This window comes from Drosophila willistoni (assembly GCF_018902025.1).
Source record: "Drosophila willistoni isolate 14030-0811.24 chromosome 2R unlocalized genomic scaffold, UCI_dwil_1.1 Seg200, whole genome shotgun sequence".
In the NCBI taxonomy this organism is placed as follows: domain Eukaryota; kingdom Metazoa; phylum Arthropoda; class Insecta; order Diptera; family Drosophilidae; genus Drosophila; species Drosophila willistoni.
This window is the reverse complement of record NW_025814051.1, coordinates 3845862-3871128: the sequence shown is the minus strand read 5'-3', so window position 1 is coordinate 3871128 and position 25267 is coordinate 3845862. Positions and strand designations below refer to the sequence as shown.

The 25267-nt window shown below is 33.5% G+C and overlaps 2 protein-coding genes across 3 annotated transcripts; both read left to right on the top strand.

Annotated features, from left to right (window-relative positions):
• Positions 1–529: 529 nt before the first annotated feature.
• On the top strand, positions 530–17903 carry LOC6641693 (transcription factor glial cells missing 2). Its single transcript, XM_047011033.1, has 4 exons — positions 530–663; positions 15906–16638; positions 16702–16792; positions 16853–17903. Exons 1-4 carry the CDS (start codon positions 530–532, stop codon positions 17824–17826), a joined length of 1932 nt encoding a protein of 643 aa, XP_046866989.1. The 3' UTR covers positions 17827–17903.
• Positions 17904–18379: 476 nt separating this feature from the next.
• Positions 18380–23273, top strand: LOC6641694 (thioredoxin-2). Of its 2 annotated transcripts, none has more exons than XM_047010982.1 (3): positions 18380–18466; positions 22557–22703; positions 22775–23273. In XM_047010982.1, the coding sequence occupies exons 1-3, from the start codon at positions 18395–18397 to the stop codon at positions 22922–22924; spliced, it is 369 nt and encodes a 122-aa protein (XP_046866938.1). In that variant the 5' UTR covers positions 18380–18394; the 3' UTR covers positions 22925–23273. The 2 variants fall into 2 exon arrangements, with proteins under 2 accessions (XP_046866938.1, XP_002064471.1); XM_002064435.4 differs by lacking the exon at positions 18380–18466 and adding an exon at positions 20511–20689.
• The last annotated feature ends 1994 nt before the right edge of the window (positions 23274–25267 follow it).

Genomic DNA, 25267 nt, shown 5'->3' with positions numbered 1-25267 from the left:
ATTATTCAATTATCTGTTTAATGACTATCCTAGTAACAGTATTATCCATATAATACATATATATTCCAATTAAAATATATTCCATTAAACTAAAAGTAAGACAACATTCATTCAATCAGTACAGGTGACTTTTTGTTTCTACTCTTCCTTGTCAGTTTTTCAGTTTGTTGCCGTAGGGGCTAGGACAACTCATAAGGCTACAAAAGTTACACAGGACAAATGATGGTAATTTAAACTTGAGTTCCATGAAGTCTCACAAACATAATTGATGGCCTCTACTAGACCTGGCTAATATCTAGCATGACTCGCGTCGATCTTGACGCCTTGCCTTTTACTACTGCTTTACTACCAACTCTTCATCAGCTCTTCAAATATTTAGTATTCTGTGGTCGTACATGGCGTTGTCTTTGTTTATCCTCCTGCTCATATTACCTGGGTAATTGTAACATCAGTTGAGGCACACTCAAGCACACACACACACCACGCACTCTGGGCAGGTGACACACTGCAACAGGCAACAGAGACACTAATGACCCCAAAAAGGCAAGTAACTGACGATGACGAAGACGACGACGACGATGTCTTGCCATGCGCCACAGGATGCGTCTGCGTTTGCGCCAGTGTCTGGATTCTGCGTCTGAATCTTTGGGCTCGAGGTGTGAAGTGTGCGATTGCATTTATTACTGCCTGGAGAGAGGCGTTCTTGCCTGTGGAGATTTTGTGGGTTTTTTTCCTATTTCTTAATAAATCCACTTGAAAATGACTTTTAATTTAATTAGTTTGGCAAATGTTGACAAAATTGTGAGTCCTTTTTTAGTATGCTGTGTTTGTTTGTGTGTGGTCAAGAAGTTTTCACTAGAACATTGATAGCAATCAATGTCGAATTGGTAATGCATAAAAAATCAAAAAATACCTCTAATGTCAAAATAATAATTTATACGTTTATGAAATTAGCATTGAATTCATAGAACATACAAATAGTTCCATCCCTCCAACCCTCCGACCCTTCAACGAGGTCGTTCTGGGCCAACTCATGTGAGTAATTTATGGGCCACAAAATCGTATCGTGGTGCTGCTGGCGGTGGTGATTATTGTGGTGGATTTTTGTGCAAAAATTCTATTAAAAATTATCCGAAAATATTTTTGGTCATGGAGTTTCAAGCTATGCATTGTATTTGCCTATCTTTTGCATGCCAATTTTGGTTTTGTTGGCTCATATTAGGCAAACATATTCATAGTATACCCGCCCATCATTGCTTTGGCTAATTAGTTGCGATTTGTTTTTTCGCTTAAATAGTTTTTATGGCTTCTCGCGTGGAGCATCAATACAGAAGCATATATGTTCATATATGTATATATAGGAGAACGTGTGTCAAAAACGAAACCCGGATATATGGGCACGCGTCGCAAAAGGTGCGCCACAATAGATAACTTTGATTGCCCTCTTAATGAGTATGGCAGGAGGAGGAGAAGAGGAAGAAGGTGGAGGAGGTAGAGAATATGCACCTGGCTGTTGTATAGCATATGAGTGTATTGAGATAAATTGACACTAGTAAAATAAGAAACCAAATAAAAAAGGGACTAAAACTTGTTCCATTCCATTCCATTATCATTGCTAATTTGTAACCAACTCTATTCAATTGGCCAATATTTTTTATATTTTGGAAGAAACTCTTTACCAGTTTATTTACACTTATTGTTAACTACAAAAAGTATCTAGATTAGTTACATTAGAAAGCTAGATATGTAACTTAAAATTAGTCTAAATAAACTGCTTAAGAGTTTGCTTAACTTCATGCTTAAAAATATTTTTGAAAATTTATTTTCTTGAAAATAAAAGTTTACAATTTTCGTTAATAAAAACCCTATGGAATATACATTATGCATACAAACATAGAAAATAGAATAAATTAAAAAAAAAAAAAATAAAGTTTTCGATCTTTGAACATGATCTTTCAAAATAGTATAGAATAATTTAGTGACAGGATTTTATTTTATGAATTGTTTTATTAAAACCTAAAGGCTTAAAAGCCTTGTCAGTTTTTAAGCTACTAACATTAAATGAATTTCATTTTCATTTTAAATATAAACAAACGGAAGTTCTTAACTTAAATGAATTTCCAAAATATAAATAAAAAATCGAGTTTTTAATGATTACATAAAAAATGGATATGTAAATTGAGGCACCAAAAAAGAAGTTTATATTTTGTTTCAAGTTACGATCAATTATACCACAGCGACAGATTTGGTAAAAATTTTGTATTTTAACTTTATAAGTTAGTCCAACATAAGCTGAAAACAACAGACAAATACTGATAACCAGATTTTAATATATATTCAAGACCATATCGATCAATGGTTGGTTCAACACTAAAAACTTTATTTCTCTAATCCTTTCGTGATTACTTATGTATGTACTTACAATGGTTAAATAAGAATGAATATAATTTTCAAAATAAATTATTGGTAAAAGTCGGCATTTTATTGATCACTTGAAGACATTGAAACATTTCAAGTAAATTTCTTTCTTTCTTTCGTATGGAAACTAGAACACAATTTATTCTCGTTTGGACCATAACTTAATAAACAAAGGTGAAACTTTAGGTTCGCTTTCCATAAGTTTACTTATGATATATTAAACTCCTCTTTAATTCAAGCCGACTTTAATTAAATTATAGCTAATTCACTTTTATATAAATGGAATTTCTCTTTTAAGTGGTTGAAATTTTTCTTCATACATTTCCATTTAAATATCCATTAGGCCTGGTAGATAGCCAAAACCAGCTGCCCAAGGACAGTTTCAATATCAATCACTTTTTTCACATACGTCGTTTCGTTTCTGTTAAATCAGCATATGCAAAAAGAATGACACACACTCAAAATCTGAATTCGAGAATCCGAAGCAACTTCAACTTGAACTCATAGGATAAACCGTTGCGATATAAACAACAATTGAGGAAGGGAAAAACGGTAGAAACTGTCAAAGGCAATTGTCATTGGCTTTGTTCGTCACATCATGTAGAGGGGGGAGCAGAGACTGATTCGAAGGGGTGTACAATAATAAACAAACTGACAAACAGACAGAAAGACAGTCAGTCAGGGAGATAGACAAGATTGATCATTTGATGGCCTATGGCCCATCAATACATCAATTGGCGAGTGTGGGCTGGTATGGGCTAAATAAACGTGGGAGTTTTACAGTTTTGCACCTTTTTTCTGCAATTGAGGCTAAACAAGGGAGAGTGTCATCTTTTTTTGTTTGGTCTTCTTGAGGACATGGACTTGGTCTTTTTAGAAATGCTTAGCACGTGCCTGAGCGAGGTCATATGAATGTAGGAACACAGGCCATGTAAATCTTACCAAGTGTCGTCGTCTGTAGTCCGTCTCGTCTGTCGTCTAGTCAGAGGAACTGAAGCAAGAGAACAACTGTCGCCAGCATAACTCTTGCAACTGAAAATCCAAGTGCAGCTGTTGGGTCTCGGCAGCTTGCCGCAGTCTTTGCCACTTCCTTTTCGTGGTCTGTTTGAGAATCAGGCGAATCAGCCTCAGGAGGCATAAGCACATATAACTCGTGCCAATGCCGTCTACTTCCATACATACATACATACGTGCCCAGCATCAAGACTAAATTAATTGTTGTTATTATTTACCTTTCCTTTTCATTTTCCTAGGACTCCGCCACCTGTTTTACCAGTTACATTAATTGAATCTTAATAAATAATACACAAAGAGCAAACACAAAATAGTGAAAAAGGGAGATGAAACAGTTGACATCTTTTCGATTTCGCTAAGACCGCTGATAAGTTAAGCTCTCGCTTAATGCTCATCCATAATCATAATCATAATCGTATCGTATAGTATCGTAAGCATAATCATAATCGTAATTCAGTTAAATGGTTTGGCATTTAATCTGGTGACCATATTACCTACTGCTCTTCTGATCTCATTCCATATTGTGGGTCAAGCCATGCGTGTTTTGAAGTTGACTGGCCTGGCGCTTCGTTTTTCTTCTATACGACTTGATTATTTCCTTTCTTACTGTCCTATAAGTACTTATATGCGGGATGTTGGCCCAGAGATTAAGATTTCTATACTGTAATTGCAAATGTTTCAGAATGGTTGAGCAGATGCATCTTTGATAATGATCAATTTCCATGGAAAGTGAGAAAGTGGTTCGATTTGCGAAAATCTAATAGATATTACTCTAAGGGTATCGAAATTGTCTTGATTTATTGAAGAAGGAGTAAGAGCAAGAATTAAGGAGGTTATATATGTATATATATTTATCTTTTATCAGACCTTATAATTTTGCCACAAGTCACTTCAAAAAGTGATATTAAAAACATTTATATTATTTGTAGAGAAAATATTTTTGGGGAGGTCCGAATAAAAAATCCATAATTTTGGATCAAAAATTTTAGTAATTTTTGATAAAGGCATTTTGTCAGTATACGATTTTATCAAAATTACACGACCTTTATGAATACTTACTTTTTGTGGCTATAAAGAAATATAAAAAGTAAAAAATAATTAAAAACCAGACCCCCCGGACGCCGTAGTTAAAGATTCCAATGTATATCTATGTATGCCTAACTGTACTATGAACCTAAGGATTCTGTAAATATTATTCTCACAAGCCAAATATTCGTATATGTTTTTGGAGATATACAGCTATAATCACAGCCTCGAATAAATTATCCTTGAATTCTATAAAGAACCAGTATGATTTTCTTGATAACCTTTTTTGCAAAGTTATTTCGAAGAAGCGTAGCTCCAAACATGAGGAAATTCATTATTTACATATAGCATCTTAAAGATATTGTCCCTATCAAGAGGTGCAAAAAAAGTAGTGCTACTTCTTAGTATAGCAACATATAATAAGCTTCACTTTAAATGGAATTTTAAGCTTCACAAGGCTCAATTCAATTAAATAGTTTAATTAGCTTTCAAGGTCCATGGTCTAAAGGGTACACTAGGAAACCTCAAAGGTCTCAAAGGTTTCCAAGCAAAGGCCAATGCATTCAAGTTAATTATAAATCAATTTTCATAACGAGACAAGCACACACAACGCCACCCAGTTAGTCAACTGAATTAAGCTATCTTATCTAGCTATCATATCTCTTTCTCTCTGTCTGTGAGCACAGAAGCAGAGAATTTTAATTAATGCACTCAAGAGATAACTAAGTCAATTTAAAATCAGCAAAAGGGCAAGCAGGCAATAAGTTGAATACCCAGGACAAAAAAAAAAACAAAATGTCAAATAAAAAACTTTAAAAAGAGCAAAAAACTTGACTATCCTCGAGCGTCTAACTGCAATATTTGCCAGATGTGAGCCTTTACACATACACATACACATACATACTTACCTACTTAAACATTATGAGGGCTTTCTGAGTTCCTTGACATGACCAGAAGGTTTTTTGTTTGAGTCACGTTAAGAAAATGGGCATTACTATCAAATGGGCTTTTTTTTTGTTTTTGGTTGATTTCCTTTTAGGGACTGTCGCGTGTCTTAGGGCCGCTCTTTATATTCTTGATATCATTATGGCAAATTTTCAACAGTTCATTTAACTGATTAAAGGTGTCAGGATAGCGACATGGCGATTTTGGGTAATTTGACTGATGAAGAAACGCTCCTCCCATTTTTGGGACTTCTCTCTTGTCATGCCGCTGCTCTTTCTTCTTGGTTCAACTGGTCGCTCTTTTGGGGTCTTTAAGTTTTGGGTGCGAAAATTACAGTTGTTAATTCTATATAATTTTGGCACCTTCTGTGTTTTGGGGGAAAAGAAGTCATAAAATTAAATTTATGAGTTATAATTTTTATAATCAAAAAAACACAAAACCACATTACACCACAAAAAACAAAAAAAATATTAAGTTGCAGGTCTTTCAACCCTTTTCATGTAATTGGGTTCTAATCGAGCTAAGGTCAGAAACAAAAAACAAAAAAAAAAACAAAATAGAAATCCATCCATTAGCAAAGACATTTGTCAAAATACAAGTCTCGATTTTGAGTTGTGGCTTTTGTGGGTGATGTTTGTTAAATACTAATCAGTCAATAGGTAACAACCAAAAAAAAAATGTTAATCCGCATTTAAAGTCGTTGAGCTTTGCCTGGGGTTACTTGATGGGGAGGGGACCTAAGAGGGGCTCCTCCGCTAGACCTCCCAGTGTGACGACCAATTAATTGCGTAAATGGAAAAAATTGCCTTTTGACTCTTTAGTCTTCGAATTTGTTTTTTTTTTTTTGTCTTTGTTGGGTGCCACAAGTCACACTTTAAAATTGGTGTGGAAGGAGCGTTTACAGTCGAAGAAAATCTCAAGAAAATGTTTGAAAATGTGTTAACAATTTTCTTTGGGCTAAGTTTCTTTTATATAGGGGCAATCATTTATTTAGGTGGAACATAATTTGTATATGTATATATTTAGGCTTTGATAAAGTTCTTACAAGTCGTGATTGATAGAAAATGCATTCTTTATTAAAAACCATCTTACAAAATTTTTTGTTTTAGTTAAAATTTTGTCGTTAGCAAGGATTTGGATATAATCGAAATGATCTAAGTCGGTAATCGCTAAAAACAAGAATTAATATTTATATAGTTTAGCAGAATTGCTATAAGTAATACTTATTTAAATTATTTTCCCATTTCGCATTATGTTTTAGGGTAAAATAATAATACTTACAGGTAAAGTTTTTGGAACATACAGTTTCAGGCCTCTAAGGTTTAGTTTTATGCTTGTTGGTCTTTGTTTTAAGATAATGTACCGTAAAATTTATAAACTTACCTTTATCCCTTTTTTTGTGCACTGTAATACTAAGCCTTCAATGGAAAATCAGCAATCAAAACGGAACAGAATATCTAAAATTTGAAATATTGACAATACGTACATCTTTAAGCCCTTTCAAAAAGTTGTAGGTGGGGTAAAACTAAGTTCAACTGTTTTCTATAAATTTTCAATGTAGCCCCTGAATCGAATTTTGAGCAAATTAAAAAACTACATTTTGCATGCAATTTTAGTTCCTTCGACTTTATTTCGTTTTACGACATTTATAAATTCTAAAGTATTATTTTGGCTTTTCTATGAAAGAAAGTGAATCATCTTCAGATACATTATCAGATACAAATACGATATACTTCGTCGCCTTGCATCGATGGGTCGACCAAAAATGTTGCCATCTTATGTATTTATATGTCTATGTTTAGTCTCTCATACCGTCGAGATGGGGAAAAAAAAAGAAAAATTACCCATTCTTATAGTAAATATTCGACTAAAATCCATCATAGTCAGTATGCCTAGTAGAAAAAAAGGCTTTTAATAGCCTAGATCCACTTCTGATAGCGAGATATTATCTAATATTACACCCAAAAATATACATTTTGTTCAAAGGTTTCAAAGATTTTAATACTTACTAAAATTGATGAGAAAAATAAAGGACTTTACTTAGCTAGAAATGAATCTGTCTTCATCAAGTAAGTGTTCATCAAATTTTATATTATATGTTATTATGTTAACTTAATACCTAGTATAACAAATTTTAGAAAATTTTTAAGCTTCGGCCATTTTTTCAGATATGTATATGTATAATATAAGAGAAAAATTCAGTCTGGTAAAGTTATTCCTGAGAGCCATTAAACAATAAATATTCAAGAATTAACTCTACAAACTTCTTTAATTAAAAAACAAATATTCTATCTAACGGTTAATTTTAACTTAATACTTTTTAAGTCTTTAAAATAGTTTTTATATTTGTCCATATTACTGATGAATGATGTATGCATATTTTTCTTCAAGTGTAGCATAGCGAATTAATTAATAATATTTTACTTTAACAAAAAAAAAAAAAAAAAAATAAACGCGCTAGAAAACCATTTCAAACTATACCAATTTTTATTTATTTTAACAGCATGATGATTAATTTGATGCGCCAAAAAAAAACAAAAAAACACAAAGTGAACTTATGAGCTTTACCAATAATTTTTTGAACTGTTGGAATCTATTGAGGGTCTTCTCAATGACAGGGCCCAGGCCCTTTTTCTTTTGTTCGCTGGTGAGGGAGAAACAGCTGGAGATTGGCGCGTTAGTGGAGCACGCGCTCATTAGAGAACTTGATGAACTCCAAGATGGACCACACTTGAAGTTTGGTACTGCGAAATGAATTATAAACTAATGTTAAGGCAATTAATTGCAAAAGTGGAAACAAAACAGAAAATGAAGTAAACGCAGCTGCAACATAAAGCGAACCACAAATGCGATAAACATTTGCCAGAGTTGTACGAAAAATTGTAAATATATTTTCTACATTTCATTGTTGAAATATGTATTTGTCACCCGTATCATTTGCTATGAAGCGTAAAAGCGGCGACAACAGCACAAAAAAAATAAGATAGAGAGAGAGACGAACAAAAAAATTGGAGGAGGGCCATAACTACTACTACTACTACTAAAGTCAGGTAAAGGTAAATGTAAATATATGTATAAACGTATGTACATATGCCTAGCAGCCATTTCTTTCCATTTGATGGTTTCTACCGCGAGTGTTACACATCTTTAGGCCCAATCCCGTATAAGTTGCAAACCATCTTCCATATTCATTTCCATTACCATTAACATTACCATTACCATTTCCATCTTCAAGACTTTTGCCCTTTTAATTATGGGTCACACTCAATGAGCAAGTCAACAGTCAACAGCCATCGTTGCATTTCCTGTCTGTCTCCCTGTCTGTCAACCAATTGTAATGGCATTTTGGTAGTTATAATTTTCACTTTAACGCCTATTTGCTTCTCCATTTCTTGGTTAATTGTTGTGCTACCAACTGGATGCATAAATTTGTTTAGTGTTTCCTTTGTTGCCATTGTACACACATACATACAAAGTTGTTGTTTGCCCTAAATGGCTATGCGGGCTGATCAGGTGAAAACACAGAAGAAAAAAAAAAAAACAGCAGCTTTCCTTTCCTCTTTACTAAATGGTCTCTAGCTAACTCTGTGATTCCCCCTCATACAGTTTGTTTCAGTTAAAATTAGTTATCGGAGCAAAAGTCAATGCCAGCATATGTGAAATTCTAAAGAAGATGTCCACCAAAATGACAGGCAAATACTTTGTAACATTTTTCAATTTCAATTAAATTTGTCTATTTTATAGTACTTTATTCATTAGATTTTTTTACATGATTTCTTTGGGTGATATTCAACGCAAATACAAGTAAAAAGACTAATATGTATCTTTTATTCTTGGCATTTAAATCTAACAGATAATTATCTAATATGATTACATATCTTGGACAATGTTCAAATGTGAAGTAAGCGGAAACGAGAAAGAGGATAAACTGGCCAGGTTGAAATCTGATTCGCCATAGACTCCCAAGTCTAAACAGCTGTGAAGTATTAAAACCGATATGGCAGCGTTATTAACAAGACCTCGAAGGTCCTTAGCAAAAAAATGACATCTAAAAACCGCCTGTGGTGATCACAGAACACTGGACAATCGGAGTCGAATGGGAATGCCTTTCAATACTTTCTGCAGGAGCTGTTCATCTTACATCTACATCTGTAAGACAGTCCAAAAACTACAGAAATGAAACCTGGAGCCACTCTATTTAGGTCTGATGGAGGATGGCAGGATAGATTGCTTTAATTCCCAAACCAACGTGGGTGAGTAGAGGGGATCTGATCAACCGAGTGAATGAAAACGGAACTGAGCTCTAATTGTGTGATCATTTGTACATATATTAATCTAGAAATAGTTTTCGATGCATTATTAATACCTTTGAACACTAGTATATAAACGTTAAAGAAATTTTATAACATTTATAAAATTATTAACTCTAAAACGAGGAATTAACTACATATATATGTATCATATTATATTTATCGACTTTTCTTTCAACTTCGAAAGTTTATTTCGCAATTGGATAGAATATTTAGTGTACCGTGAGTCGCCATTTTTAAATGCCAACAAAATATAAGAAAAATTGTATTAAATAACTTGAACATCAATTAAGGAATCATAAATTCTGACCATATAAAAGGTGCTGTAAGCAAAAGTTAGTATCAGTAGCGGATTCTATGAAAAGAAAGTAGTGGACTTTTTCCCAACCCAGAGCAACATTCTTCCTCTCCCCCTAAAATTACAGAATTCACTTCTCAAAATCTACATTTAGATCCGCTAAATCATTAAATTTGATAATTTTTCATAACAACGGATAATTGTAAATTATTAAGCAAAGTATACTTAGTTTGAGATATTTCAACTCGAAAGACTTAAAAGAATAAATTTTTACGGGACTATCATAAAATTCAGAATTTCTAGCTCTGGTTACATCAATTTATAAAAAAAAATTTTTTATTATTGCTTACAAATTATTGACAACAAACGAGTGTATGTTGGCCCTTGTTTTCAAGATAAATAACTTCATTAACTCAAAAACGAAAAAAAGGGGAAAATTTTGATGATAAAATCTGAAATTTTCTAAACCCATTGAAATAAATATTAACACAAGGATATCAGAAAAGAAGAGAGATAGTGATAGAAGGCAATGTGAGTGAATGAGACTTGATAAGCGTACATAATAAGTAATTAAATTTCTCTGATGTTTATCAAGTACACAAGAACAAAATGTTCTTCCACACCCCCCTCTTCCTACAAATAGTATTATGTTCGTGTGTATAAGTAAGTACTTTTAAAACTCTCAAAGAACACACACACACACATACGCACACAGAGCATTGTAAAGTAGTTATCCGACCAATCAACGAGCAGTAATTTCCAGTTACTGCTTTCCAGGCAACAGCAGCGCATACGCATACCAATGCAAATGGTGTTGTATCTCATGGATACATTTTACCACTCGGGGCAGCTGGATGGATGGATGGCTGGATGGCTGGCTGGCTGGCTGCGGCTGTGGCTCCTCTTTGCTCTGTTGATGATGATTATGCGCCGACGTCGTTTTGTGTGTGAAGTTTTGCCAAATTTATGCGGGTGTCCCCGACCCCTTGCTTCTTGTCTCTTGCCCCTGTTCCCTCCTGCCTTGTGCCCTTGCCAATGCCCATCTCCTTTTGGTTGTGTCTCGTTATGTGTGTGTGTGTGTGTTGTTGGTTTTTGTAGGTGGAGCCAGAGCTATAATATCATTTCTTTTGTTGACAAAACTTGGCAGAGCGTTCGTCGAAGTTTGGTTTTTTGTGCTCAACATTATTTGTTTTTTTTTTTTTGTAGTATTTTTTTGTTTTTTGTCGGTGTTGTTGTCTTCTTCTTCTTTGTCGTATTGTATCTGGCAGATACGTGAATTTAGCCCTGGTGGACACACCATAGGAGCGCACAGGTTGCCACAGTGAAAGGTCGTCTCATCGCGTCTCATGTTCGTTGGTCGTTCGTGTCGCTTCGCACAAATTTTTGAATAGAAGTGAAATTAGCGACGGTCTGAATACAACTGAAGTTAGATCCAATGGTTGATTAGTGTTTGGATATAGTGCAACATAACTACGGAAGTGAACAAAATGGACATTTAATTGGCATATAATGGTCCCAACTGCACATAATAATAATAATAATATGTGATACATTGTGAAGTGAAGATAAATCATTGAGTGAATCAACTAACACAAGTTGTCTGATCAATATTTAATAATTTTGGATAAACTTGCACTCAACTTTCTGGATTAAACGTGATTGATATTTATTTGGAATATGGTTGTTATGTAAGTGAGGAGAATTTACTTCAACTGTTGCGAATTATATATTTTGAAATATAAATGTATATGTATATAAATGTATACATATGTATATTTTTGTTGTTTATTGAATTTTTATACTATTTATTTATGAATTTTAGACTCCTTGGCGTCTTTAAAATACATCAAATTACATATTTATCAAGAGAAATAATGAAAAATTCGTCAAATTTTTTTACTATGAAATGGCTTATAATTTTCTTTTATGATCCCATTAAACTTAGGCTAATATTGCATTAAAAATGAACAGGGAATCCATCTTTGACTGTGCGAAAGTTTATGCAGTAGACCCTTTTCGAGCAAACCATTTTAAAATCTTTAATTCCCTCATTAAATTTCGTATAATTAGTTTTTTTTTTCACTAATTGTAGGCCTACTATAATAGGATTTTCTATATTTCTTAGATTTTTACTCAGTAAATCGATCGATTCCATGACAGCTATATGTTACTGTGGTCCGATCCGACGAATTGTCTAACTTGAAGACGTAAAGTTAACTCACAGACTTAACATGGCTATAACGACTTGGCTTCTTATACTCATCTAGTGTATATGTATATAGGAAACATCTCTTTCTCTGACTAGTTTTATTAAATCCTCTATAAGGTTATAAATATATGTTTGGGCTTCTAATTACCAAGAAACAGAATCTATTGCATATATCGCCGAAGAAAAAAGCTTGCAAACCCTTTCAAAGTTTTTTTTGTCGTTGTAATTTATTTTAAAGTTTATGTAAATTCTATGCAGACTTGGACAATGATTAAATTCGATGAAAAACATAAAACATGGCATTACACTCAAAAACAAAGCCGCAGAAGGGTTTATTGGGTGGGTCTTCAATCGTCATCTGCTGAGACCGAGGAGACTAGCCCTAGGATCAGGCCTGAAAGGCAAATCCAGAGGGTGCAATCTTTCAATTTCAAAGACTAAAAAATTAAAAGTTTTACTAAATTAAATTACGATATTCTGCTGTCTATAACATTTTAACTGACGATCCTTAAAAGACTGATTCGGTTCTGCCAACTTAAGTTTGCCTAAGATATGTAGATATATGTATACATATAAGAAAAGAAGTCGTGAATTATTATTATTATCCTTTCTAAGATTGTGACATTTATTTTAACCACCTAATTAACATCAATCTTTCGATAGACTAGTTTCGAGGTTTAGTTACATCCAGTTACAATTCGCAACTAGTTTTAGTGTTGAAGTTGTTGTATGGTTGTATGTTGTATGGATAAAAGAACTTGATAGTTCTTGAAATCATCTGCTCACATTTTACCCCAAAAATGACTGAGTCTGCTCATTCGAAAGATTTTCTAAGATTTTGAATAGATTTTTAAAAAATGTTTGCAGAAAAACTTAGCAACAAATTCCTATGTATCTTACATAATTTCCACACGCCAATAGACGCTTTAATTAACTTAATTAAGGAAAAAAACCTCAACCATTGACACAATCCATTACCATCCAATTATACAAGTGTTATGATAAATCACAAACAACCAAAAAAAAAAACGAAAAAAAACCAAAACACGAGAAGAAAAAAACATCTAAAATCGAATAAGCCACAAATCAATATGAATAAACCATATGGATGAAAAAATGGAAATGATTTCAAGCGCTTTACACTATCATGCTGTGCCATAGGCTACAGCTTAGTTAATGACACTCGATAGAGACGGCGGGGTGTGCCAGAGCCAGTCAGTCAGTCAGTCAGAGGCGCGGGACCACACACACACTCACCGAACAACAAGACCAAACAAAAGCGGGGGCCGCTGCCAGCGAAAGGGTCACCAACGTTGACTAGAGAGTGTACAAAATAGATATAGACATATTTTCTAGGTGACAAACTTATTATAAGCCAGAGAACCAGAATCAAAACAGGGGGGGAGGGTAAGAATCTTTGGCTCCCCAAAAACAACGAAGTGAGACACTATCACCATCAGATAAGAGCGACTAACGAGCGCTTCAAAGTGTCAGGCAGTCAATTTACGAACCCAAAACAAAGCGACAAACGACAAGCCACAAACAGGTTGAAGGGGAGACCACCAGAAGATCAAACTCCGCTCAGGTAAACGTAGGTCGCTAGAAACTTATTAGACTATGCAACCTGCTGACTTCCAAGTACACATAAAAACCCAGAATCATGGAGAGAAAGAAGTGAGTGAGATTGAAAAAAAGGCCCATAGGGTGCACTCTAATGAGATTTGGGTTGGGTTTTCTACAAATTTATTGCTAATTGCAGAACGTAGCAACTTTAATACTAAACGTTTAACACATAAATCTGTATGATCTGCCCGGCCCCCTTAAAGTCGATGGCTCCCCTCCCACACATGTCGATCAAATGACTCAGTCAAAACATTTGATGGCGCTTGAAGTGTCCATAATTTTTGTTTGTTTGTTTAGTTTAGTGGCGCTCATATTACCTTACTACCTACACGTACAAGCAAATAAACGTCAGTTAAGCCTATAGTTTGGATTACTTGTGCCTTTTAATCTAGGTTAACGGTACCTGCTGTCATTTTCAAACGAATCGAAGAGCTATGATTGACTCGATGGCATAAGAAGATGAGAGCGACGCTTCGTCTAGTTAATTAAAGTTGTCTCAAAACTGTTTTGGGTTAGGCAATTAAGATCAAATGTTCTATAAAAATCACTGACACTCGACATATGCAATAAACATTGACCAGTTAAGCTTAATGTTTGTTAAAAGGGCCATTTAAAGTTATTTGTTTTGAGCAATAATAAATGAAAGTAGTAATTCCACTTTGTGCTTAGTCATTCAACACCAAGTTTCGAGTTACTTATGAAAGTAAATTAAAACTATTGTTTACGGCTTTTGGGTAGGCAAATATTTTCCTTTTTTCTAAAAATCATTTTTCTGTTATGGTCTTTCTTTATCATTTTCTTTTTGGCTATATATGATATCAGTTCTTATAAGAAGATTTAAAAAATTGTTTAAAATCTTTGCATCCCATTTTAAGGAATGTTTTGTGGCCTAATTTTTAGTAGATACATAGGAAGACCTAGGCGGTGAAAATGAGGGCGACCAAGAATGCAATTTTCGAAACATATGTATAAAAAAGTTTTGGAATATTCTGTGTATGAAAAGAAATCCTCAAAGCAAATTATTGCTTGTGCGCAATTTTTAAGTTTCAAGAATACGAAAAGTTATAAATTATTGCAAATATTGAACACGTCCTAAGATTATTGTTGCTTTTGTCCGGAAAAAAACAACTTAAAATGGTAATAATAGTTTAAGTGTTAATAGTCAATAGTAAAAGTTGACAGCTTGCGAAAACATTTGGAAATGTTTATAAAGTAAAAATGGCATCAAAAGGATTACTCCTTGTAGTAGTTACCTATAAATTTGAGTATAGCTCTTTGAACTGTTGGTTAAGTGTTTAATTATTAAGTGTTAAATTATTTAGCGTTAAGTGTCTTTCAAACTGTTTTTCTCTTATGTGCGTATCTAGGTCCTTGAAGTAAGGTTTTTTCCCGCAAAAATATTTAATAAGTAGTCCAAAAATTCATCTTTTCTTTACAAAAACCTTTTCCCGACGCAAGCATCATTTATAGACAAACTTATATTTGTTACTTTTCTATTCTGTTGCATATTTTACAAGGCAAAGTTCTTCCATATCACAGCCACAGATCCGCGTATGCTTAATGTATAAGGATAATGTAGAAAAATTGTTGATTTTTAATTATTTGAGTGGAAATATATACAAAGGTCTTAGCATCAAAACATATTTAACTCACAACATCTAAGTGAGAAAACTTTAATTAACGGTTTGCATTGCTTTAAAATGGGCTATAAACATACAAAACATTAAATTGTTGCTGGTTATATTGTTGTTCTGTGTTAAAGAATTATTCTTTTTTTACGATAAACTACACCTTAAATTGCTTAAAATTAGTTCAAAGGCTGTAAAGGCTCCTTTAACATTGACTTACCTGTCAGAGACGCATAGTCAACCACTAAGGGCTCAAATGGATATATATTATCTTATTCCTTTCCAGTACATAACCATATACTTAACTGTCTTTAAATTAAGTTTTAATATTAACTCTAAGGCGCACATGCTGAAAAGTATGCAGCAAAAAATTTATTTTTTTGAAAACAAAAACGAAAAGGCTTGCTTAAACGTTTCTGCATTTTCTCTTACAGAAATGGCTACACTTTTAAAACGCATCAGACCGCCCAGCAATTCGCATTACAAGAGCCAACTCACAATCATACTCGCATACATCCTCACATTTCACAATCCCAATCCACAAACTCCACAGACTCCAGCATGACCCACAAAACGAAACGGGATTGGGATATCAACGATGCGATTGTGCCTCAAGTAGGTGACTTGGAATTCGATGAGTTCAACGAATGGAGCGATGGACATGTGCGGCACATTTACTCATTGCACAATGAGGAGGCCAAGAAGCATATATCCGGCTGGGCCATGCGAAATACTAATAATCATAATGTGAATATTCTTAAGAAAAGTTGTCTGGGTGTGTTGATCTGCTCGCAGCATTGCACGATGCCAAGTGGAGCGAAAATCAATTTGCGACCAGCAATTTGCGATAAGGCACGCCGCAAACAGGAGGGCAGAGCGTGTCCCAATAAGAATTGTCGGGGCGGACGCTTAGAGATCAAACCTTGTCGTGGCCATTGCGGCTATCCTGTGACCCATTTCTGGCGACACTCGGGGAATGCAATATTCTTTCAGGCCAAAGGTGTACACGATCATCTCAGACCAGATCCCAAAAATTCCAGCGTTTCGAAACGAGCATTCGGTAGAGTTTCATTGACAGGCAAATCAACTGCAACAGGCAATGTGAGAGGATCGGCAGGAAGTGGTACCAAAAAATCAGTTATTGCAGGGTTGGTGAAGCAGGTGAAGGTAAGTTTTTAATGAAGTAAATGAGTTAAGTTAATAAACTAATAAATTGTTCGTATATTCTAGCAACAACAGAACCTAATGGGAAAATCTCTTAAACGTACAACATCAAGCAATCCATTAAATCATTCTGCCCTGGAGATATACCAATTTAATGGTGAGATGCAATTTCTTGACTTTGAAAATCTATAATAATAAATTTTCATGCTTTCCACAGCATGTGGCAAATGTACTTATAGTCACTGTACGTGCAGCTATCTAGAGGACACAACCCGCAACCATCATCATCATCATCAACTAGGCCAAACTTCCAATTCGTATGTGACAGCGAACTCTTGGCCAGGTGAATCCACAGTGATACCCTGTGAAACGCCAGCGAATGTGTTTACAGTGAATCATCAGCATATAACATACAACTATCCGATCTATCATCATGCCACACCAACAGCAGCCACAGCCGCACCAAGTAAATCCCCCAGTTTACCCTATGCTTGCATCTCGGAATTATCCGCCTATCAGCCAGGACTAAGTCAACATCAAACAACTTCATCTACAGGTGGAGTAGGAGGAAATAGTGGTGGAGGAGGAGGAGGCTATAATAATGCCATTACAAATCAGTGTCACACTAATTCTGTGATTTCCTACGAGTCCAGTTCTCAATTGGCCACACCGGAACCGGAATTTATCAACTACTCACAGATCAAGCATCTGAGTCATGAGACCCAAAGTTGTAAAAGTGAATTGCCACCCACCATCAAGTATAATGCCACAGTGGAAACTCAACCGGTGTCATCGTATATGGAAGATAACTATGATTATTATTATAATCGGGAATCGAAATCGGACTATGATCTGCATCAGCAATTCAATTCGGCGAACAACACGAGTTTACCCTCCTCCACTGGTCATTACTATGAGAGTGCAAATGGTTATAATGGTGTTAGCTACTTCGATACAGGAACTACAGCTTCACCCGGTCATAGTCAGAGTGTTCAGACGCAACTCGATCATGGAGGCGGCAGTTATGGCAGCTATTATGATCATTATGCCAACTATGAACAGCAAATGGCTGCGGCTAGCAGCTTTGCCAGTCCAGCACCACCCCCACCACCGCCCACACTCACATATCATCATCATCACCATCATCATTTGCATCAAGCAACGGCAGCCACATCGTCAGTCACGCAATAGTACTTAACGAAGAGGACCTGGCTGGAGGAACATTATTACTCATAGTTTTTAATATCTGGAAATCTTAATTTCATATTTATAAATTACACTTACAATTAGAATATATATAGTATTAATTATTGTTTACGTCAAGCAATTATATTAAATTATGAAAATATGTTGATTTGTAAAAACGAGAACTGAGTTTTGAAAAAGAAGTTTTAACTTAGTAGGCGAGTGAGAAGTAACGGTCGATGTAGTCTTTGGTTTCTGAAGGAACCTTTTAACTTATTTCCATTATCAAGTATCCTATGGCAGGGTAGTCCACGGCTAAGTAATCCTGAAATTTCTCCATCCCAGGAGACTAAGAATGTGACTTTCACTATAAAATATAATAACAAATTTCACTATTTTTACAATCTATCGATAGTTTCAAAGAATTTGATACATACAAGCAATAAAGTAGCTATACTATCGGCAGTTTGTCATATCTACTTAGAGTTTGCTTAGAAATTTTTATCAAATACATATGAACATATATCTCTTTAATTTGATACGAATACGAATTGGTGAACTTATATCTTAAATAATGGATAATTTTTTATTTCGAAAATACGCCAGATTAAACCATCGAGCTCTTATTATTTATATATATAAGGCGGTAAGTTTTGTTAAACCATTTTCTATTGCTAAACTGATAAAAACATAATTTAAAACAAAAAATACATCAATTTTTATCAGCCAACGAGACAATTCAAAAATTCATGTTCGTCCTACTGTCATTCCGTCAGGATTAATGCAAACTCCTATACTCTTTAATCTACAACTCTGAAATGAATTTTAGTTTAAGATTAAACTTACTGCAGGCATTCTATATCTCGGATTTGACCTTTATATCGTATAGCTTCCATAGGAACGATTAGTTTAATATATTTAGTAATTTGGGTCTTAATTTCGAACTTTTTTTAAGTTAATTAAAACTGGGTATTAGTCGCCTTGAGGTCAACAAATGGTATTAGTCAATAATCAATATATTTATTAATGATTGCGCCAAATTTAATCGAAATCAAATGACTATATTATATATATTACATTTGCCTGCGTACGCTTATTAGGTAAAAGGGACAGCGGCTCCCCGACGGTTCGTACGCAGGCAAAAGAAAGAGATGGATGATGTGTGGGAAATTTTGCTTACCTAGTTTTTTGAAATGATAGGCGATTAGATCGATCTAATTTTTGTCGGATTTTTATGAAACATGTATCATTTGACGGGAAATTCAATTTACTTTCATACTTAAATTAAGAAAAAGTAAATTGGTATCGTAAAACGGCGTCAAACCAAGAGACCTCAAGAATCACATACAAAAACCCGAAATTTCGTTGGCCCCAAATCAAATACTGGGGCTAAAATGAAAATTTGGTATGCAGTTTATCTTAGATTACCTAGATCTACAACTTATTCAAAGAATACACAGGTCTAACTATAATATTAAAGATTTTGGAAGACCGGGCTAAACTAATGGCCAGCACTTGGGAGCCGATTTTCGTTCAAATGCACCTGTAAAAAAAATGTCGAAAGCTGACATGACAATAATTACGGGTCATTATCTGAATACAATAACCAACAAATTACTGAAAAATTCTTCATTAACTTTCTTAGGAGCCGAGAAAATCAAATTCAAAGTTAAAAAAAAAGGGCTAACCTGGTGACCGCCACTGTACATCTCTTAGGAACGATCATTTGACACATTATTTTAGGCGGAAAGATAACAATAACAAAAGCACATCATAATCTTTTTTGGAAAAATTATTTGAAATCGTATAACTATACATATGAATTATATAGATGTTATATAATCATCTGGAGTTTGTATGTAGGTAAGGAAAGAGTAGCAGAAAAACTTGTAAGAGTACACACCGTTCGGCACGGCCGAAATCATTTAATCTAATTTAAGCTGTGGAAGTTTATTTCAATTATTTCAAAAAACTGATGTAAATGAAAATGGAAGTTTAAATATTAAACAGATGTCTTCATAATTAAGAATTTCATTTAAGTAACCGCTTATTTCGGATCAAAAAATTAAATACAATTATAACTGCTGCATAGCTATTTGAAAAGTAACAGAACAACGTGATGATTGAAACGTAACGTAGCGTTTGCATTTCAATACGTTGAGAAAAAAATAACGTAGTAAAATACACAAACGAACTGAAACCACTGCATACTTTAAGGCGTAGCATAGAAAGATACTTTTACAAAAAAAAGATTTGTGTATCTATAAAATAAGAAATGCTTAAATAGATAAATAATTTTTTTAATTGATTCTTTTTGACTATAAAATATGAAATTTCCATTATAAAGTAGTGGATTTTTGCTTTTCCCAACACTATTTAAAGGGAACTGAGCGAACTCACCAGGCCGCTATAAACGAGTTTGTGTGTTGTGTTCATCCACCCTCTCACTATGCCAGTGGCGCATCAAGGGGATGAATTTCAAAGGGGGACTTGTTGGTCTCAATATTTTAATGCTTATTTTGTTAATGTTAAATGTGAGAAAACTTATTAAAAATGGGTAAGTGTTACAAATTTAGTTCTTGTGGAAAAATATCACCAATTGAAGCACATTTGACCCCCATTTAGATGCGCCCCTGCATCGTGGTGACTTTGGGATTCCCTCGCATTAAGAGACGGTGCCAAGCGTCTACAATTGTCATTCGTTAGGTTATATACCCACGAGTTGGTTGCGTGTTCTCGAAAGAGTTAATATACAATATATATTTTAACTCTGCTTAATTAAGTAACTTTTTGTACAAATATATTTTTTACCGGTTGTAATCTATAAACTAGAACTAATCCCAAAATGGTGTACCAAGTAAAAGACAAGGTGAGTGCCAAAATCCCCAATAGCCCAATTCATTTTTTCTCAAGTGGCAGTGAAAATATGTAATATATACAAATGTGTATATATCATACATAGATATATTTCCCCCCACAATTCAAATGACTATGTCATTTCATTTGTTTGCCATACGGCTTACCCGAATCTCTGTAGGTGCTTAGAAAGTGCGAACAAAATGATATCATCTCTTTCTCTTAACACACAAATGATGAGAACCACAAGAAAAGGCAATTGGAAAATGGATCATAAATACATATATGTGTCAGTTAGACCCTGAACAGTTAATTCATAATCACATTTTATATATGTTTAAGTACTGTACAACTTAGTTTGTACTGTACTGCATGTCTAATTCAAGGCGTCATGACTTTTATAAAACTCACTTATCGCATTCGTGGCTTGTTGGAGGGTTCAGGGTGTACATCAAAAATCTATCTAAATGCTTATATAAAATGCCATAAATACATATATGTACCTATACCTATGCACATATCGGCAAATGTTTATCAGCGCGACATTTAAACAAAATGTCGAAAGTTTTGTTTCTAATTATCAAACTGGTTTTTTTCACAACTAAAAAAAAAATAGCTTTGTTTTGCATATATATCAATGCGAAATCTCTTAAAAAAGTATATCTGACGTCATAGAAATTAAAATTTATAAATAAATATACACAATCTAGAATTTGTGTGGTTAGTCAAGTCAAGTGGAAACAGAAGATTTTTTAAATATATATTAATTCATATTATTTTTTTTTTTTGCTCAATGTTGTTTCTTAAGAAATTTAAGTGATTCATTAGTTTTAATTGTGAGTCATCATCATCTATCATCTTATATTTGTGTGGGCAATATATGATCTAAGCTTAAAAACAAGAAGAAGAAGAATAATTAAACATTCCATGAATGTGAAGTATTTACAGGTTTTGTCATGCCGGATGTGTTATCAGATCTAATACTTTTTACATATGATGATAGATAGACTGTTAATTTAATTAAAATTACCATTTCACCCCAATGGGAGGTTCCATTAAATCAAGAATTAATGAGAGGTTAGAGTAAGCACCAAGGACCAAAACCAAAAAAAAAACATTTTAGGCCAACACACGACATGGTCAAATCAACTGCCCAACCTTTTTTCTGTTTCGTTTTCCTTTCTATTTTGATATTGATTTTATAGTTTCATTGTTTTTCCCTATATATAAAGAACTATACATATGTAGGTCAAACATGTACATAGTTGAATTGAATTTCAATTTGAAATATTTCTAGAAAATTCTTTCAATACGAATTGCACAATTTCGAAATTTCACGTCTGATTACTTGAGAATTTGTTGAAAGTGCAAAAAATGCAAAGAATTTCGCGCTAATAAATTAAAAGTCATTCATATATATATAAAGTAAATATTGTTTATATTAATTAGTACTTTTGAATTCTTAATTATCATTCAATCAAACATCTGAAACAGTTCTAGGGTAAAAGACATTAACCTAATGACTCAATTCCATTAGCTATATTAAATTTGCACAAGAGAAGAACAAACAAAATATACATATATAATAATATATTGTCAGGTTGTTACTGTCAATTTGGGTGGCTGTGTCAGTCAGTCAGTCAGTTAGTTGTTGGTATATAGTATTTTAATATGTATATTATGGTCGGCACTGGCTTATCACAAAACATATTTCAACTGATAAGCAGCAATCACACCCTTGGCTTGGCAACATTTTTACACAGAAAGTTATGCAAAATTGTGTATATTTTATTTTTAGTGCAGGCTCACACCTTTTTTTTGGATTGGAAGCATTATGAAATCAATTCATACCCATATTTATTTACTTACATATTTTTCAGGCTGATCTGGATGCCCAGTTGAAACAGGCTGGCAGCAAATTGGTGGTTTTGGATTTCTTTGCCACCTGGTGTGGTCCATGCAAAATGATTTCACCCAAATTGGCTGAATTGGCTACAAAATATGCCGATAATATTGTTGTGCTGAAGGTTTGTGGGGGTCAATCTTTTAAATATCCATATTTGCAATTTTTATTAATAATAAAATTTGATATTTTCAGATTGATGTGGACGACTGCGAAGACATTGCCATGGAATATAACATTTCCAGCATGCCCACCTTTGTTTTCATTAAGAATACCCAGAAAGTTGAGGAATTTGCCGGTGCCAATGCCCAGCGATTGGAGGATGTCATTACGAAAAATATCTAAAAGATATATATATATATAATCAGAGCCTCATATATACACCACACACACTAAATGAAATTTAAACGCAATCGAAATCCGAACTATTTAATTCCTTTCATACTATATTACACATTTAGTTAATTATTCCATAAGTGTAAAAAGGATTGCTTATGTTTTTGCAAGTGATTCATTTTCATTGTTAAAACAAACGAGAAACACCAACATAAACATGAGTTAAAAATAGTGAGATCCAAAACGTGGCTTAAAAAAGAATATTTAATTCGCTTCAATAACAATTAATTTTTTATTTTGTACAACAAATCAGCAGATCGAAGCTAATAAAATGAATGTAAAACACATAATACCTTAATCCTTAATTTGTTTAACGAATTTCAAATATGATAGCAACAATTTCAATTGGAAACGAAACTAGTCTTTTTTGCGAAATAGTAGAAGCCAAAGTAAATATTAGTTATCACCAAGAATTACTCGCCTTTTGGACAATAAACGTTTCCAGACGTGAGTGAATAAAAACGCGATTAGGCTACACACATTTTTCGATTAGATAAGATATAGAAGACTTTGTCAGGTGTCTCATGCATTGTGTACAAACATATATTTAATACCAGAATAATATAATATCTGTATATAGAAACACTTGAGCTTGTAACTGGTAGAGCACTTTAGCACAATGACCCAACAGTTTTTTCTTGGACTGAAAGTGAGAATAATTTCATTACTAGTTAGAGTACATTAGAGATATACAATTTTGATCTGATCTTGATAAAGTAAGATTTTTAAATGTACAGAATTAGTTTAAAGTATATGTTGCAGCTAAAAGGTTTCAAACAAAAATTTGTTCAATTTCATACCTTTTTTAGTTTTTTAAGTAGTTAATCCCGAATTCATTTCTAAATTTAATATTGGAATTGTCTAAAATATTGAGGGATACATTTTTACCAATTTATAGAATAGCTCCAAACACAAATAATATATAATTATTTAAAATATTACAAAATATTTAAATTTTCAGCCAAAGCTTAAAACAAATATAAATGATTTGATTTTGTCCTTGAAACAAAGTAAGGTATTAATTTAAAAGCAGAGTCAATGGTAAAACAAAAACAATAGCTTTTATTAGTTGACTCTTATTATAAACCTACAGAGCAAAATAAGTAAATAGTATAGTAAATAGAAAATGTTTAACTAAAGTATCAGAAATTTCATGTACAGATTTTTTTTCATAGTGTAAAATGTTGTTCCTAGAATGCTTTTAATTCAGTTTCTTTCAAGTAATCAGGATAAAATCATAAACATGGGTTGGTAGTATACAGGAAAGGGTTTGAAACTATTCAACGATTTTATATGGCCAAATTGTGGATTTGCAACATACACGTACAGTAAAAACTCCCAGAGGAGAACAACTTAGGGGTCGTTAATATTGTTTTAGAGTTGCCTGAAAATATAATAATTTCTTTCTTCGTTAAAAAATGTCTCGTTTTGCAGAATATAAACGTTACTATTTATTAGGCCAAAGGTTTTTAATTTGTCTTTGTAATTGATCTGCAATTATAAAAGATTATTTTATATAAATCCAGATCAATTACTTTCACAACAATTCACCAAATGATTTTTTTAAGTAGACCTACTTATAGCATACTTTATTTCTGAAAAACTTTTCATATGGTAGACTTTTTTGTATGAAATATTAGATTTTTGAGCAAAAATTAGTGTTTGCTTTTAGAGGGTTAGCTTATAGGAAACAAATAAACAAAAAATTTCTTCGTCTTTGGAAGCTGTTTTTTATTGGGATGCAATATGCTAGGGAACAAATCCAATGAATATATATCTGTACATAGTGACAGTCTGTATAAACCTTATAGTTATTTATTATATTTCATATTTTTTATGAAAAGTATTTGAACTTTACAAGTAATAAGGAATTTAAATCTAAATAGACGACATACTAAGTCTTTAACTATTTAGGTATTTGAATGTATTTGAATTTCTAAATTTAAAAAAAAAAGAGGACCGTGTCTGCCCTTGCAAGTTTGTTGTAACCCTTTTTTATTTAAAAAGTCAAATGCTTTCGAAAGAACGTCCTAAAATCTTAGCATAGCAGATAAGTTATAAATCAAAGTCACGGTTTTTCAACGATCCTTCCTATGGGAGCTATGTATATGATAAAGTCACCCGATCTTGATCAAACTTAGCACAGTCACTAACAGATAAATTTGTGACAAATGTTCAGTTTGAAAGCAATCGCGTCAAAAGTATCGAAGTTGTTGACAAAAGTCACTGTTTTCGACCGTTCGTTCCTATGGTAGCTATATGATATAGTTACCCGATTTTGATCAACAGTTG

What these genes read in the sequence shown, in the direction of transcription:
- LOC6641693 (XM_047011033.1), top strand. Translation starts at nt 530, where the DNA reads ATGACCCCAAAAAGGCAAGTAACTGACGATGACGAAGACGACGACGAC. An exon ending in CTTTGGGCTCGAGGTGTGAA is followed by an intron (nt 664 to 15,905) that starts GTGTGCGATTGC and finishes TTTCTCTTACAG; the next exon opens with AAATGGCTACACTTTTAAAA. An exon ending in GGTTGGTGAAGCAGGTGAAG is followed by an intron (nt 16,639 to 16,701) that starts GTAAGTTTTTAA and finishes CGTATATTCTAG; the next exon opens with CAACAACAGAACCTAATGGG.
- LOC6641694 (XM_047010982.1), top strand. Translation starts at nt 18,395, where the DNA reads ATGGATAATTTTTTATTTCGAAAATACGCCAGATTAAACCATCGAGCT. An exon ending in TTATTTATATATATAAGGCG is followed by an intron (nt 18,467 to 22,556) that starts GTAAGTTTTGTT and finishes CATATTTTTCAG; the next exon opens with GCTGATCTGGATGCCCAGTT. An exon ending in ATAATATTGTTGTGCTGAAG is followed by an intron (nt 22,704 to 22,774) that starts GTTTGTGGGGGT and finishes TGATATTTTCAG; the next exon opens with ATTGATGTGGACGACTGCGA.